General features: G+C 45.1%; 1 protein-coding gene across 2 annotated transcripts in view; it reads left to right on the top strand.

Annotated features, from left to right (window-relative positions):
• LOC129832048 (max-binding protein MNT-like) overlaps window positions 1-16230 on the top strand; it is a 28946-nt gene that overhangs the window by 2493 nt on the left and 10223 nt on the right. The window contains exons 2-4 of one of the 2 annotated variants that reach the window (XM_055895775.1): window positions 4518-5193; window positions 5623-5664; window positions 6509-6620. In XM_055895775.1, the coding sequence (XP_055751750.1) occupies window positions 4518-5193; window positions 5623-5664; window positions 6509-6620 (830 nt within the window). The remainder of the gene's footprint in view (window positions 1-4517; window positions 5194-5622; window positions 5665-6508; window positions 6621-16230) is intronic. The other variant, XM_055895776.1, reaches the window with a different exon arrangement.

Here is a 16230-nt window from a genome sequence, read left to right as displayed (position 1 = left end):
ACACCCGCGAGAGCATCTGCAAAATATGTGTAAGCGACCAATACTATTTGATTTAGGACTTTCGACACCTCAACACTGTACTCTGCACTTAAAGGGAGGTTTAAGTACGTAATGGGTTTTTAAAGGACCATCCTTCTCAGATGCATGTAAAGGAGGACTTATTCCTGGCTTTGGGCAGGAGTTGATCTCTGGAATGGGTTTGTAAAGGACCATTCTTCTCATGTACTTGTAGAGTGGAATTAGACAGTGCTGGCTTTGTATTTGATGTACTCAGTTTGACCTTTTGAATCCTACTCTGGGTGTGTGACTGGGCAAGGTTGAACCAATCCTTCTGGGGTTTGTCTGAACCAATCTAGTACTCCTGGGGTTTTATGGGTTGTTCTTGTATGTGGGAGGAGAGCACTTAATGGACTGCAACTTCTCAGGGCTCCTGAACTTTGAACTCTGACTGCAATTTGTCGCTAATGAGTGTAGCGGATAGGCATGAGGTGGTGGTTAAAAACTAATGATGGTGTTGTTCACACTGATGACAGTGCTAGGGTGTGCACTAATACAACCCTGGTCTTGGACATTTTATTTTTTACTAACTTAACCTGAACTAGGCCGACTTAAGTTAATAAGGGGGGAATCAAAAATAAGATAAAAATTCACAAAAGTAGTGCAGTGGGCCTTTTAATAGTCTTGTATTAGCGGCCTGATAGCCGCCTGGAGCATGTGGGCAACCCCCGCCCACACTCAATGAACAATATCGCAGCACCCCCAAACTACTTTCTGTGGCTATGATCTGCTATTTATTTGAGACTCTTAAGACTGAGGTGGCTTTCAGTGTCGCTGATGATCTGGCCTCTGCTGTGCTGGGGAGAGCAGAGCTGTTGCTTGTTCCTGGCTATGAAGAAAATATGTCCAATGCCTGTGTTCACTGCGAAATCATGTTCCATGTATGTTATGGCCTTGGCCTCTTTTGGAAGATGCGCAGGCAGAGAGCGTTATTATGACCGACACACACTGTTATGCTATACTTTGAGACTTTTGCTTTTGTCAATATTTTTGATTACAGTCAGCTATACCCTCCTGATAATCAGGTAAATTACCACAGCTTGGGCCCAATCCATTGTATGACCTCAATATCTCCCACGCTTCTGAGAAGTTCTCAGAACAACCCAATTGGATATGGTGGTCTAAGGGAAGAAGGCAACATTGTGTAGCTAACGTGCTGTAATGCCCAGACTTGGCACGGCTCTGCTCCACCCCTTATCAACGTAAAGGATGGCTGTAAAAGCTCTCTTGTGTCTGACGGGTTCTAACACTACTGTTACCATAGCAACTGGACCCCCCCCCATTCCCTTCCCCCTAGTATCTACACATTGAAACATGTGCTGTTGGGGGGGGGGGGGGGGTGATTCTCCAATCTGATTGGATGAAGATAGGTAAGGTCGTTGCTAGATCTCAGAGATTCAACCCCCTCTTTTCCTTTGTCTCTCTGGCTTGTCCAGGTTGTCTTCCTTTCTCCCCCACTCTGAGACGACATTGTGTTGAAAGAACAAGGAATACGCAATGTGAGCTCATTCTCAAGGACTGCACGTGGACCTAATGTTAAGAGCATCAGTACTGAACTGTTCTAACATACAAGTCTGTCTCTTTCTCTCTGGGCTCTCAGTAGATGTGGAGATATCACAGAAGGAAGTTTCCCAGAAAAACAATTCTGCTTCAGCTCAAAGTTTCACAAACTCTTCATTACAGTATGTAGGCCTAAACATACTACAGTCGTTGCATATGGGTCTCCAGTAAGGATATTAATTTGGGGAATTACAGAAACTCGTAATATCCCAACAGAATATATCCCTTTCTACATTGGAACTATGCCAGTATGACAGGGATGGGGTGAGAGGCATAAAACCTGCTTTTACTTGGACACACTGACCTTGGAATATACCCCACTCCCTCTTCAATTAAAAAAGAAAAATGTCTCACACACTGAGCGCAGCACAGATTTTACCACACACACTGTCAGTCAGTCCTCCTGTCATACTACAGACTAGAGGTCGACCGATTAATCGGAATGGCTGATTTTAATTAGGGCCGATTTCAAGTTTTCATAACAATCAAAAATTGCCATTTTTGGACACTGGTCATGGCCGAGTACATTGCACTTCTCGAGGACACTGCGTGGCAGGCTAACTACCTGTTATGCGAGTGCAGCAAGGAGCCAAGGTAAGGTGCTAGCTAGTATTAAACGTATCTTATAAAAACCAATCAATCTTAACATAATCACTAGTTAACTACACATGGTTGATAAAATTACTAGTTTATCTAGCTTGTTCTGCGTTGTATATAGTCGATGCGGTGCCTTATCATTGTAATTTATCATTGAATCATAGCCTACTTCACCAAACGGGTGATTTAACAAGCGCATTTGTGAAAAAGCACTGTCGTTGCACCAATGTGTACCTAACCATAAACATCAACGCCTTTCTTAAAATCAATACACAAGTATATATATTTTTAAACCTGCATATTTAGTTAGCAGACAATATTAACATGAATTTCTTTTAACTAGGGAAATTGTGTCACTTCTCTTGTGTTCTGTGCAACAGAGTCAGGGTATATGCAGCAGTTTGGGCCGCCTGGCTCGTTGCGAACTGTGAAGACTTTCTTCCTAACAAAGACAGCCAACTTCGCCAAACGGGGGATGATTTAACAAAAGCACAATCGTTGCACGAATGTACCTAACCATAAACATCAATGCCTTTCTTAAAATCAATACACAGAAGTATATATTTTTAAACCTAAATATTTAGTTAAAAGAAATTCATGTTAGCAGGCAATATAAAACTAGGGAAATTGTCACTTCTCTTGCGTTCATTGCACGCAGAGTCAGGGTATTTGCAACAGTTTGGGCCGCCTGGCTCGTTGCAAACTAAAATGCCAGAATTTTACGTAATTATGACAATATTGAAGGTTGTGCAATGTAACAGGAATATTTAGCCTTATGGATGCCACCCGTTTAGATAAAATACGGAATGGTTCCGTATTTCACTGAAAAAATAAGCATTTTATTTTCGAAATGCTAGTTTCTGTATTTGACCATATTAATGACCTAAGGCTCGTATTTCTGTGTGTTCTTATGTTATAATTAAGTCTATGATTTGATAGAGCAGTCTGACTGAGCGGTGGTAGGCAGCAGCAGGCTTGTAAGCATTCATTCAAACAGCACTTTAGTGCGTTTTGCCAGCAGCTCTTCGCAATGCTTCAAGCATTGTGCTGTTTATGACTTCAAGCCTATCAACTCCTGAGATTAGGCTGGTGTAATCGATGTGAAATGGCTAGCTAGTTAGCGGGGTGCGCGCTAATAGCGTTTCAAACGTCACTCGCTCTGAGACTTGGAGTAGTTATTCCCCTTGCTCTACATGCTTCGAGGGTGGCTGTTGTCGTTGTGTTCCTGGTTTGAGACCAGGTAGGAGCGAGGAGAGGGACGGAAGCTATACTGTTACACTGGCAATACTAAAGTGCCTATAAGAACATCCAATAGTCAAAGGTATATGAAATACAAATGGTATAGAGAGAAAGAAATGGTCCTATAATTCCTATAATAACCTCAACCTAAAACTTCTTACCTGGGAATATTGAGGACTCATGTTAAAAGGAACCACCAGCTTTCATATGTTCTCATGTTCTGAGCAAGGAACTTCAACCGTTAGCTTTTTTACATGGCACATATTGCACTTTTACTTCTCCACTTTGTTTTTGCCATATTTAAACCAAATTGAACATGTTTTGTTATTTATTTGAGGCTAAAGTGATTTGATTTATGTATTATATTAATTTAAAATAAAAGTGTTAATTCAGTATTGTTGTAATTGTCATTATTACAAATAAATACATTTTTAAAAATCGGCCTATTAATCGGTATCAGCGTTGAAAAATCATAATCGGTTGACCTCTACTACAGACCTGTGTGAATCAACTTGTTAAAAGAATAAACATCATTGAGTTTGTCATTTAGCCAGGCAACCAGCCAGCACCAAGAAGCGCAACGTAGAGGACATTGGCACCTATTCCCTATATAGTGCGCTACAGGATTCCCTCAAAGACGAGCTCTGTTTAAGATAATGTCAATTCTTATAACTGGTTTCACTGTTCTGGCAGGCAAGGCATTGCAGCTGCATTATACGGCTCTTATAAGCTGGCAGAGTTCCAGGAGGCAGGATGAGGTCTATGCCTACAGGTCTGGTATCCTATTTCAATTCAGACCATACAATGGCAATGTAAGCTGTGAACACTGCTAGCTAGGTGAATGGCTGGCTGAATGCTTCCTTCCAGCTATTCTAGTTTTCTTCCCTCCCATCTTTTTTGTTTATTGATTTGTAGTGTTCGTTGGGAGTGAACCCGGCTATCAAAGTAACTAGATGGAGATTAGTCAGAGGACGCAAGAAATGTTGTGACATGTTTCTGCTGGTACCTAACCTTGCTGTTAGCATGCTCTGTCCTCTAACCATGCCGTCTTTCTCTCCCCACAGAGGAGAATGAGCTGCGGGAGAAGCTTCGCCTCGAACAGCTATCTGACCACAAACGCAATGATGTCACTACCTACTCCTCCCCCATCCAGATGAACCATGTGACCCGAGGAGAAGAGTCCTGCCCCGACTCAGAACGCTGCCCCGCCTTTGTCCCGCCCCCGCTGCCGCCCCCCTCCATGACTGTCATCCCTATCCCCATGATGACCTTCAACCACACAGGTCTGCCCCCCACTGTCCCAACCCCCTCCTCTACCACCTTGTCCCCCCAGGCTGGGGCAGCACCCCACCTGGCCTCCCCCAGGAGGGACCCTCACTCCCCAGGGCAGGGCCACCAGGGACAGGGTGTGCTGTTGGCTCTCTCTCCTCAGGTGAAGACAGACCACTCCCACCACTTGCCTTTGGCTCAATCTGGCAACCACAAGCAGAATCATCACCACCATAATCACCTTCCACAGATTGTTTCCCCCCACTCTGGAAACCATAAACTGCTGCAGAAGCAACAACAGCAGTCTCCCCAGCTGGTGCAGCCCTACCCTGGCTCCATCGTCTCAGCCCCCCAGCTGCATTCCTTACTCCCTCAGCCAGGGCCCCCCCAGACTCCGTGTGGAGGCCAGACCAGCCCTATTGGGGGCCGAGGCAGCCCCCCTGACCTGGACGGGAAAAAGAGGCCTGGAGGGTAAGTGGCCATTTAGTTATTTATAGGAGAGATGGTTTGTACTTTGTTTGGATTTTTTCCTCCATTTGCATTTTAGTTTTCCTTTGTCTGTAACTGCCTGTGATTGTCAGTCACTTGTTGAGCGGTAAGGCACAAACAGTATCGGAAAAATCACGAACCATGAAAAGTCGCTGCACTGAAGGATTCTTGGACTAAATTATTCTTGGCTTATGTACTTCATAATGGGTATGTCCTGATTGGACAATTGTGCAATAATAAGATCCAATTAGCTCCATGTGCATATTATACAGTATATTGTTGAAGTAAAGTAGCAGATGATGGAGTACTTTATATTTGCTGGTTGATTTTGATTCTTGTTCTGTGAGTCTCGTCGTCTTGCCCATTCTGGACACCCAATCTTATAATGTGCTCCGATCTGTGCTTTTACAGGGCAGGGACAAGAGAAGTACATAACAAGCTTGAGAAAAACAGGTGGGTGCATCTCTCTCCCATGGTCGCCTTTAATAAACAAAGAGGGTTGAGCTCTTTGCACAGGGCAGTTTAAGGTTGAGATTAGGTGTGCACTTTTTATATATATATATATATATATATATATATATATATATATATATGTATATGTATATGTATAATTGAACTTTTTAATTTAACTAGGTAAGTCAGTTAAGAACATTCTTATTTACAATGACGGCCTACCCTAGCCAAACCCGCACAACGCTGGGCCAATTGTGTGCCGCCCTATGGGACTCCCAATCACGTCCGGATGTGATACAGCCTGGATTCGAACCGGGGACTGTAGTGATGCCTCTTGCGCTGAGATACAGTGCCTTAGACCGCTGCGTAACTCGGGAGCCCACTATTATTGCCCACGTTTTTTTTTTCAACCGAGTTGCTTGCTTGCTTCTCTGTCCTGTTCTAAGAACAAATTATACTCCCATTTATTCACTTATGGCTAATCTATTGCATTTGTCAGACGATAATTTACATCTTGAACTTGTTAATGGCTTTGAACATTATGCTAGTACTTCCATGTACTGTAGTAGTAGGGTTATAATGCTCAAAACGGGACTAAGCAGGGGAGTTGTTGCCTTACCCCTGCCTGTATCCTTTATCAGAGATGTTTTACCAGGAAACAGAAACCTGTTGTGTATTACCAATGTGTATTATGTTACTAGGAATTATTTATAAGTCCAAAATGGTAATTTGGTTTGCAGCATATTTTTTTCTCTTTTGAATCTGAATATGTGAAATGACGTCTCGTCCTGCCTCTTCCTCTAACTAAAAGGCTCTTCTCTCTACCTCCATCCCTTACACTCAGACGTGCTCACCTGAAGGACTGCTTTGACACCCTGAAGAAAAACATCCCCAATGCAGACGAGAAGAAGACCTCTAACCTCAGTGTCCTGAGGAGCGCCCTCCGATATATACAGGTAAGCAAGCTAGAAGAACTGCATGGCTGAGCAAAGGATAAACTACTACTGAGTTGTTGAATTCAGTGTCGATTTTCACTGTTTTCACAATTTAATTTACTGTGGATTTTCCAGTTTTCCAATGTTGATTGTTTCCCTGTCAAGGGGCGCAGGGTCAGTTTTCTGTCAAGCTTTGTTTGAAGAAGCTTTTTTCCGGTAACGAAGTTGGAGTTTTATACTTGTGGATAATTTAATATAAGTGTTGTTGGCAGACCGTGTACTACAGGGGTTGGCAACTAGATTTGGGGCGGCAGGTAGCCTAGTGGTTAGAGCATTGGACTAGTAACCGGAAGGTGGCTAGATTGAATTCGCGAGCTGACAAGGTAAAAATCTGTTCTGCCCCTGAACAAGGCAGTTAACCCACTGTTCCTAGGCCATCATTGTAAATAAGAGTTTGTTCTTAACTGACTTGCCTAGTTAAATAAAAAAAAGTCAGCCGCAGACTGATCAGGGACCAGAACATGATTATAATAATTTGTACACTGCAAATTGACTAAGACCAAACGAGATTGTATTTGAAAATAACAATAATTTCATACCTTGATTACATTGAGAAACAATTGTGTCTCTTTTTATTTGTGGGAATACTTGGTGAACAGATTGACTAAATAATGAAAACAAATTGCAGAATTTCTAGTGATTAAAGTTTTTGGTTTGTTTTTGTGACCAACTTTTTTTTTTTTTTTTTCTTTTTTTTTTCAGAGGGGTTTTACAGGTACAACATTTTTTGGGGGACCAAAAACTAAACTCCTTTGGGGGGGACAAAATAAATCACTCGCGGGCTGGTTTTGGACCGCGGGCTGCCTGTTGCCGACCCCTGGGTAACTGTCTGGTGGTGTTGCTAGGAACTGTCTGAGCACTGAACTTTTCTGTTGCTTCTTCAGTGTGAAGTGAGGGTGTATATTCCACCACATCTACAGGCGGTTTCTTGTGTGGGCAAACGGCAATTAATTTCAAATGAACTAAGATTATAAAAATCCTTATTTTTGTTAGTGCCAGTAGGCTAATATTGGAGCTGCTTTGTATTTTTTGATTTAACTAGGCAGGTCAGTTAAGAACACATTATTATTTACAATGACGGCCTAGGAACAGTGGGTTAACTGCCTTGACAGGGGCAGAACAAAACCTTGTCAGCTCAGGGATTCGAACTTGCAACCTTTCGATTACTAGTCCAACGCTCTAACCACTAGGCTACCCTGCTGCCCCATATCCTAAGGTCCTTGGTGTTCTTGGCAACGTCATTAGGTCTGGTCTGGTTAGTCCAGGGGAGGGTAGGACGTTTCTAGTCTCTAGCAGAAAGCTAAACTGTCTGGATATGCTCTGTTGCCTTTGGGTATAGGCGGAACAGAGAGTCTCCAATGAAAATGTACAAAGAGTTCATTAAAACCCTTTTGAAAGATTGATTAAATATTTAAATAAAAAGCTTTATAAAAGCTAATCATGTAATTAAAACTTTTTTTAATGGACTTTTGTGGTTGAAACAGGAATGACTGTAATTAATAGTGGTTCAATGAGTCATGATGTGTGATACAGGCAGGGAGTATATCGAAAGCTGTGTGCAAGCAGATGACCGGTATACGAAGGTCTTCGACTAAGCTACTTTAACTCAAGAGTGATGTGATAGAGTTCCTGTTGCTATGTTTGCTGTGTGTGTGCTTGTTTAATATACACACACTACTTTCCTGTGCACCTCTACCTCTGGTGCTGGTGAGGATCTGATCTTGTATGTTGGTGGGGTTTTCCTCCCTGGGAGGTGCATGGAGGGGGACTAGGCAGGGCTAGGAGAGAGGGAAACTAGGGCAGTGTGGGTGTACAGAGAACTCATGTCACCCAATCTCCCTCTCTGTGTGATGAGGGAACGCTGCCGTGTTAGTGTGGCGTGTTCGACTAGCAGACTGACCCAGCACCCCCACCCCCTCTCGACAGCCAAGCTGGATTTGGGTGTCTTTAAAGCACGTACTGGCCAGGAAACAAACAAACAACTACAGATATTTTCCACTCTTGATGTATTTACACTAGCATTGTCCTCCATTTTTAGTTATTGGAATTTAACATAAGCTTATTTAGTGAAGAGGGGAATCAGGATTTTTATTTTATTTGAGATTTTCAGTACATTTTAATTTATTTCCATCTTAATAATGCACTTTTGCAGGACTGAATACTGGTTTTAAAAAAATGTATCTTGAATTACTTGTAGTGTATGTTGTAAACTCCCACCAGTCTTTGAAGTTATAAGTATGCTACACAGGCCTACATGTGCGTAGTTGCTTCATGTTGCTATAACACCCCCACATCCTCCGGTCTTCCCTTTTACTGATCAGTTTACTGTAAGAGGCTCCTTCTCAGTACTACCGTCTATGGAGCTCAGACTGAGCAGCGTTTCCTGATAGACAAGCTCAGTACACACACACACACTAGCCTATAGCAGGCCTCTCTCCTTGGTAACAGTTGACTAGTAGAAGTCGTGCTGAGTCACGCAGTTCTCTTCCCTAATTGTTATTGGTTGCACTCCAATAGTGGTAGGTTAGTGGAGAGCAAGGGAGGGGTGGGAAGAAGAGTAGAGAGAGGGAAGAGATGATGGGAGGGGTGTTTTAAAAGTCCGGTGCAGGGCAGGCACGTGTTTCCCGACTGCACGCGCCTCTCTCCCACCTTTTTGTTACTTTAGGCTGGGGGCAAGGGGTGGGGCAGTCTACTAATGTGACCAATGAGCACCAGACCAGGGTTTGAATAAGAGGATTTGGGCAGAGGATTACTTTTCATTTGATTCATCTTTGAACAGTGATGCTGGCAGCTCTTCAGTCGCTGCAGCTAGCAGCATTACACTCACAGAAGTTCCAAAATAATAGACATTTCAAATCTCATATTGTGTGTGTGTGTGTGTGTGTGTATCTATCTATCTATCTATCTATCTATCTATCTATCTCTCTATCTCTCTATCTCTCTATCTCTCTATCTCTCTATCTCTCTCTCTCTCTATCTCTCTATCTCTCTCTCTCTCTCTCACTCTCACTCTCACTCTCACTCTCACACTCACACTCACACTCACACTCACACTCACACTCACACTCACACTCACACTCACACTCACACTCACACTCACACTCACACACTCACTCACTCACTCACTCACTCACTCACTCACTCACTCACTCACTCACTCACTCACTCACTCACTCACTCACACAGTTGTAGCGATGTGCAAATAGTTAAAGTACAAAAGGGAAAATGAATAAACATAAATATGGGTTGTGTTTACAATGGTGTTTGTTCTTCATTGGTTGCCCTTTTCTTGTGGCAACAGGTCACTTCCTTTTAGGTGGTTGTAGAAATGTTTTTTTTCTTCTGGATTTTGATGATTAGCTGGTATCTGCCTAATTCTGCTCTGCATGCATTATTTGGTGTTTTACATTGTACACAGGATATTTTAGCAGAATTCTGCATGCCGAGTCTTAATTTGGTGTTTGTCCCATTTTGTGAAATCTTTGTTGGTGAGCGGACCCCAGTCTTCACAACTGATTCAGGTATTTTTAGCCGGATCCTAATTGGTATGCCAAATGTTATGTTCTTTTTGATGGCTTAGAATGCCCTTCTTGCCTTGTCTCTCAGCTCGTTCACAGCTTTACCTGTGGCGCTGAGGTATTTATCGTGTTTTTTTTTGTGCTCTAGGGCAACGGTGTCTAGATAGAATTTGTGGTCCTGGCGACTGGACCTTTTTTGGTACACCATTATTTTTGTCTTACTGAGATTTACTGTAAGGGCCAAGGTCTGGCTGAATCTATGCAGAACATCTCTTGGTGCTGCTGTAGGCCCTCCTTGGTTTGTGACAGAGGCACCAGATCATCAGCAAACAGTAGACATTTGACTTCGGATTCTAGTAGGATGAGGCCGGGTGCTGCAGACTTCTAGTGCCCTCGCCAATTCGTTGATATTTTTGTTGAAGAGGGTGTGGCTTAAGCTGCATGGCCCTGTGGAAAGAAATGTGTGTTTCTTGCCAATTTTAACCGCACACTTGTTTGTGTACATGGATTTTATAACATGTTGTATGTTTCCCCCCCCAACACCACTTTCCATCAATTTGTATAGCAGAACCTCATGCCAAATTTGAGTCAAAGGCTTTTTAAAAAAAATCAACAAACATGAGAAGACTTTGCCTTTGTTTTGGTTTGTTTGTTTGTCAATTAGGGTGTGCAGGGTGAATATGTGGTCTGTCGTACGGTACTTTGGTAAAACGCCAATTTGACATTTGCTCAGTACGTTGTTTTCACTGAGGAAATGTATGAGTCTGCTGTTAATGGTAATGCAGAGGATTTTCCCAAGGTTGCTGTTGACGCATATCCCTACCTTGCTATTTGTGCTGTTGCCTGTGCCCAATAATGTTTGTACCATGTTTTGTGCTGCTACCATGTTGTTGTGTTGCTGCCATGCTATGTTGTCTTAGCTCTCTCTTTATGTAGTGTTGTGGTGTCTCTCTTGTGGTGTGTGTTTGATCCTATATATATTTTTTATTTATTTATTTATCCCAGCCACCGTCCCTGCAGGAGGACCTTTTAGTAGGCCATCATTGTAAATAAGAATTTGTTCTTAGCTGACTTGCCTAGTTAAACTTTGTTTGAGCAACATGGCCTCCTGGGTAGGAGTGCTGATCTAGGATGAGTTTAGCCTTCTAGATCATAATGAATTAAATTATTTGGTTAGGAGTGACCTGATACTAGATCAGCACTCCTACTCTGAGACTCTTTATGAATACAAACTCTGATCATGTTATCTCCAGGCCGGGTCTCTTATCAGAGCATGCCTCTTCTCTTGTTTTCCACTGAGGTTACTGTCACTGCAAGGTTACTTCTCGCCAACAGTCACTCTGCTGAGAAGTAACACTTCGTTGTTTCATTTCTTCCTCCTTTCATAGAAGTGAGTAAGCTAGAGACCAAACCTCCGAGGAACTTGCATATAAGGCTGCCTGCTTGCAAGCAAATTTTTACTTCCCATGCTTGTCGGTTTGAGCTGTTTTTCTCAAGACATTTTTCTCCTACAGTAGTTAGTTGTCCTTTGTTAGGCTGTATTAGTTATTTAGAGTTTACTACTTTATGACTTCTTAAGATGTGGTCTGTGCTGTCTAACATGGAATGGGTTTCTGACCTAATTGCTGATGTTTGATATAATGCTTGTTAAAATGGCTGTGTGTGAGAGATGGCTAGGGAGAAAGGGAAATGGGGAGAGAGTGAGAATGGCTGGAACTCTTAAACCCTGGAGTGCTCAGCACTGGGACTCCTCCTGCTCTTCTTTCAGCCCTCCCTCCAGCCTGCCTCACTCTGCTCATAGGGCCACATGAGCAGAGAGCACATGGCTAGCCTGAGCTTTGTAACATCACCCCCCCCCCCCCAGCCACAGCTCAGTGCTAAAGCTATCTATCTCCTCTCCTGGAACTGCCTGGGGGGAGACTTAGCTAGCTGCTAACTGGAGGGGAGGGTGGAAGGTGGGGAGGGAAAGAGAGGGAGGGGACATGCACAGACAGCCGTAAACACCAGGCTCATTTTACCCAGCCTATTAGATTTAATTGGAGACAGAACGACTGACGAAACCTGTTTGGGAAGAAGAGCTGTCCTGTTGGAGGGGAAATGTGCTGTTCCATGTGATGGGGAAAGATGCTCATGTCAGCTACAGATCATATCATCAATATAATACAAAGTACTTGATGTTGCAAATATGAGCATTTCTCTGTTTTAAGAGTAGATCATGATTTTAGAGTTTATTTTTCACGGGCAGAGATTTTAACTTAGTTCCTTTTGACATTTTCGAATTCACTTAGTCTAGATTGAGAAACTTTTCTGTTGAGAGAGGAAATCACAGGTATTGAATTGTTAGTGTTCTATTTTCTTCTTTGATTCCAGGCCTTGTTTAAGGATTTATGTCATCAAAAGAGGCCTGTGGGTCACCTAGTTAAGTTCTGATTCTCAATGACGCGTCCTTTCAAAGCAGCCCCAGATCCTATCTCGTCGGGACTGTCGGACGGTGTGTTTTTGGGTCAGGACCCCCTGTGAGGGTGTGAGCTTTGTCCCAAGCTGGAATAAGGGAATGTTACTTGAACTACATTTACATTACATTTAAGTCATTTAGCAGACGCTCTTATCCAGAGCGACTTACAAATTGGTGCATTCACCTTATGGCATCCGGTGGAACAGCCACTTTACAATAGTGCATCAGATCTTTTAAGGGGGGGGGGGGGGGGGGGGCAGAAGGATTGCTTTATCCTAGGTATTCCTTGAAGAGGTGGGGTTTCAGGTGTCTCCGGAAGGTGGTGATTGACTCCGCTGTCCTGGCGTCGTGAGGGAGTTTGTTCCACCATTGGGGGGCCAGAGCAGCGAACAGTTTTGACTGGGCTGAGCGGGAACTGTACTTCCTCAGTGGTAGGGAGGCGAGCAGGCCAGAGGTGGATGAACGCAGTGCCCTTGTTTGGGTGTAGGGCCTGATCAGAGCCTGAAGGTACTGAGGTGCCGTTCCCCTCACAGCTCCGTAGGCAAGCACCATGGTCTTGTAGCGGATGCGAGCTTCAACTGGAAGCCAGTGGAGAGAGCGGAGGAGCGGGGTGACGTGAGAGAACTTGGGAAGGTTGAACACCAGACGGGCTGCGGCGTTCTGGATGAGTTGTAGGGGTTTAATGGCACAGGCAGGGAGCCCAGCCAGCAGCGAGTTGCAGTAATCCAGACGGGAGATGACGAGTGCCTGGATTAGGACCTGCGCCGCTTCCTGTGTGAGGCAGGGTCGTACTCTGCGGATGTTGTAGAGCATGAACCTACAGGAACGGGCCACCGCCTTGATGTTGGTGGAGAACGACAGGGTGTTGTCCAGGATCACGCCAAGGTTCTTAGCGCTCTGGGAGGAGGACACAATGGAGTTGTCAACCGTGATGGCGAGATCATGGAACGGACAGTCCTTCCCCGGGAGGAAGAGCAGCTCCGTCTTGCCGAGGTTCAGCTTGAGGTGGTGATCCGTCATCCACACTGATATGTCTGCCAGACATGCAGAGATGCGATTCGCCACCTGGTCATCAGAAGGGGGAAAGGAGAAGATTAATTGTGTGTCGTCTGCATAGCAATGATAGGAGAGACCATGTGAGGTTATGACAGAGCCAAGTGACTTGGTGTATAGCGAGAATAGGAGAGGGCCTAGAACAGAGCCCTGGGGGACACCAGTGGTGAGAGCGCGTGGTGAGGAGACAGATTCTCGCCACGCCACCTGGTAGGAGCGACCTGTCAGGTAGGACGCAATCCAAGCGTGGGCCGCGCCGGAGATGCCCAACTCGGAGAGGGTGGAGAGGAGGATCTGATGGTTCACAGTATCGAAGGCAGCCGATAGGTCTAGAAGGATGAGAGCAGAGGAGAGAGAGTTAGCTTTAGCAGTGCGGAGCGCCTCCGTGATACAGAGAAGAGCAGTCTCAGTTGAGTGACTAGTCTTGAAACCTGACTGATTTGGATCAAGAAGGTCATTCTGAGAGAGATAGCAGGAGAGCTGGCCAAGGACGGCACGTTCAAGAGTTTTGGAGAGAAAAGAAAGAAGGGATACTGGTCTGTAGTTGTTGACATCGGAGGGATCGAGTGTAGGTTTTTTCAGAAGGGGTGCAACTCTCGCTCTCTTGAAGACGGAAGGGACGTAGCCAGCGGTCAAGGATGAGTTGATGAGCGAGGTGAGGTAAGGTAGAAGGTCTCCGGAAATGGTCTGGAGAAGAGAGGAGGGGATAGGGTCAAGCGGGCAGGTTGTTGGGCGGCCGGCCGTCACAAGACGCGAGATTTCATCTGGAGAGAGAGGGGAGAAAGAGGTCAAAGCACAGGGTTGGGCAGTGTGAGCAGAACCAGCGGTGTCGTTTGACTTAGCGAACGAGGATCGGATGTCGTCGACCTTCTTTTCAAAATGGTTGACGAAGTCGTCTGCAGAGAGGGAGGAGGGGGGGGGGAGGGGGAGGAGGATTCAGGAGGGAGGAGAAGGTGGCAAAGAGCTTCCTAGGGTTAGAGGCAGATGCTTGGAATTTAGAGTGGTAGAAAGTGGCTTTAGCAGCAGAGACAGAAGAGGAAAATGTAGAGAGGAGGGAGTGAAAGGATGCCAGGTCCGCAGGGAGGCGAGTTTTCCTCCATTTCCGCTCGGCTGCCCGGAGCCCTGTTCTGTGAGCTCGCAATGAGTCGTCGAGCCACGGAGCGGGAGGGGAGGACCGAGCCGGCCTGGAGGATAGGGGACATAGAGAGTCAAAGGATGCAGAAAGGGAGGAGAGGAGGGTTGAGGAGGCAGAATCAGGAGATAGGTTGGAGAAGGTTTGGGCAGAGGGAAGAGATGATAGGATGGAAGAGGAGAGAGTAGCGGGGGAGAGAGAGCGGAGGTTGGGACGGCGCGATACCATCCGAGTAGGGGCAGTGTGGGAAGTGTTGGATGAGAGCGAGAGGGAGAAGGATACAAGGTAGTGGTCGGAGACTTGGAGGGGAGTTGCAATGAGGTTAGTGGAAGAACAGCATCTAGTAAAGATGAGGTCAAGCGTATTGCCTGCCTTGTGAGTAGGGGGGGAAGGTGAGAGGGTGAGGTCAAAAGAGGAGAGGAGTGGAAAGAAGGAGGCAGAGAGGAATGAGTCAAAGGTAGACATGGGGAGGTTAAAGTCACCCAGAACTGTGAGAGGTGAGCCGTCCTCAGGAAAGGAGCTTATCAAGGCATCAAGCTCATTGATGAACTCTCCAAGGGAACCTGGAGGGCGATAAATGATAAGGATGTTAAGCTTGAAAGGGCTGGTAACTGTGACAGCATGGAATTCAAAGGAGGCGATAGACAGATGGGTAAGGGGAGAAAGAGAGAATGACCACTTGGGAGAGATGAGGATCCCGGTGCCACCACCCCGCTGACCAGAAGGTCTCGGGGTGTGCGAGAACACGTGGGCAGACGAAGAGAGAGCAGTAGGAGTAGCAGTGTTATCTGTGGTGAGCCATGTTTCCGTCAGTGCCAGGAAGTCGAGGGACTGGAGGGACGCATAGGCTGAGATGAGCTCTGCCTTGATGAGCTCTGCCTCTGAACTATTGTCATTGCAGTGTTGAAACAGCATCTGGGTCAGGTTTGAACCATCACCTTTTCAAGAGCAACAGAATTGATCTGCTCTTTTCAATTTTAAGAACACATACTGTTCCTTTATCCAGACTGTCGCAGCAAGATTACATGTTGTTGTGCCATTTCCTTCAGCCCTGTCTGTATTAAGTAACCTTGACTCACACTGTGGCACAGCTTGCATATAACGGATGTTAGAAAAGTGAGTTTGCTGTTCAGTTCCACACAGCCGGTAATGGCCACTCCATCCTCTGCCAACCGCTGAGAATTGAGGAGTCGAGAGGACACAGTTGCTGTTTTGTATTGTTCACGGTGCTCTCATTCTAGCAAAGCACAGTGCCAGTCAGAAAGGATTTTGATAGTTGCCTTTCGTCCTTAGCAACTCTTCCTCATAGTGACTGGCAACAATGCACCAAGGTCTGGAACATCAAGACTATATAATCCATTACATGGCAAGAACTATCAAATTAGGCCATTTACCACCCAGTTTGAACACAGA

This window comes from Salvelinus fontinalis, chromosome 33 (assembly GCF_029448725.1).
Source record: "Salvelinus fontinalis isolate EN_2023a chromosome 33, ASM2944872v1, whole genome shotgun sequence".
NCBI classification, from domain to species: Eukaryota; Metazoa; Chordata; class Actinopteri; order Salmoniformes; family Salmonidae; genus Salvelinus; species Salvelinus fontinalis.
This window is presented reverse-complemented; position numbering and strand designations above follow the sequence as displayed.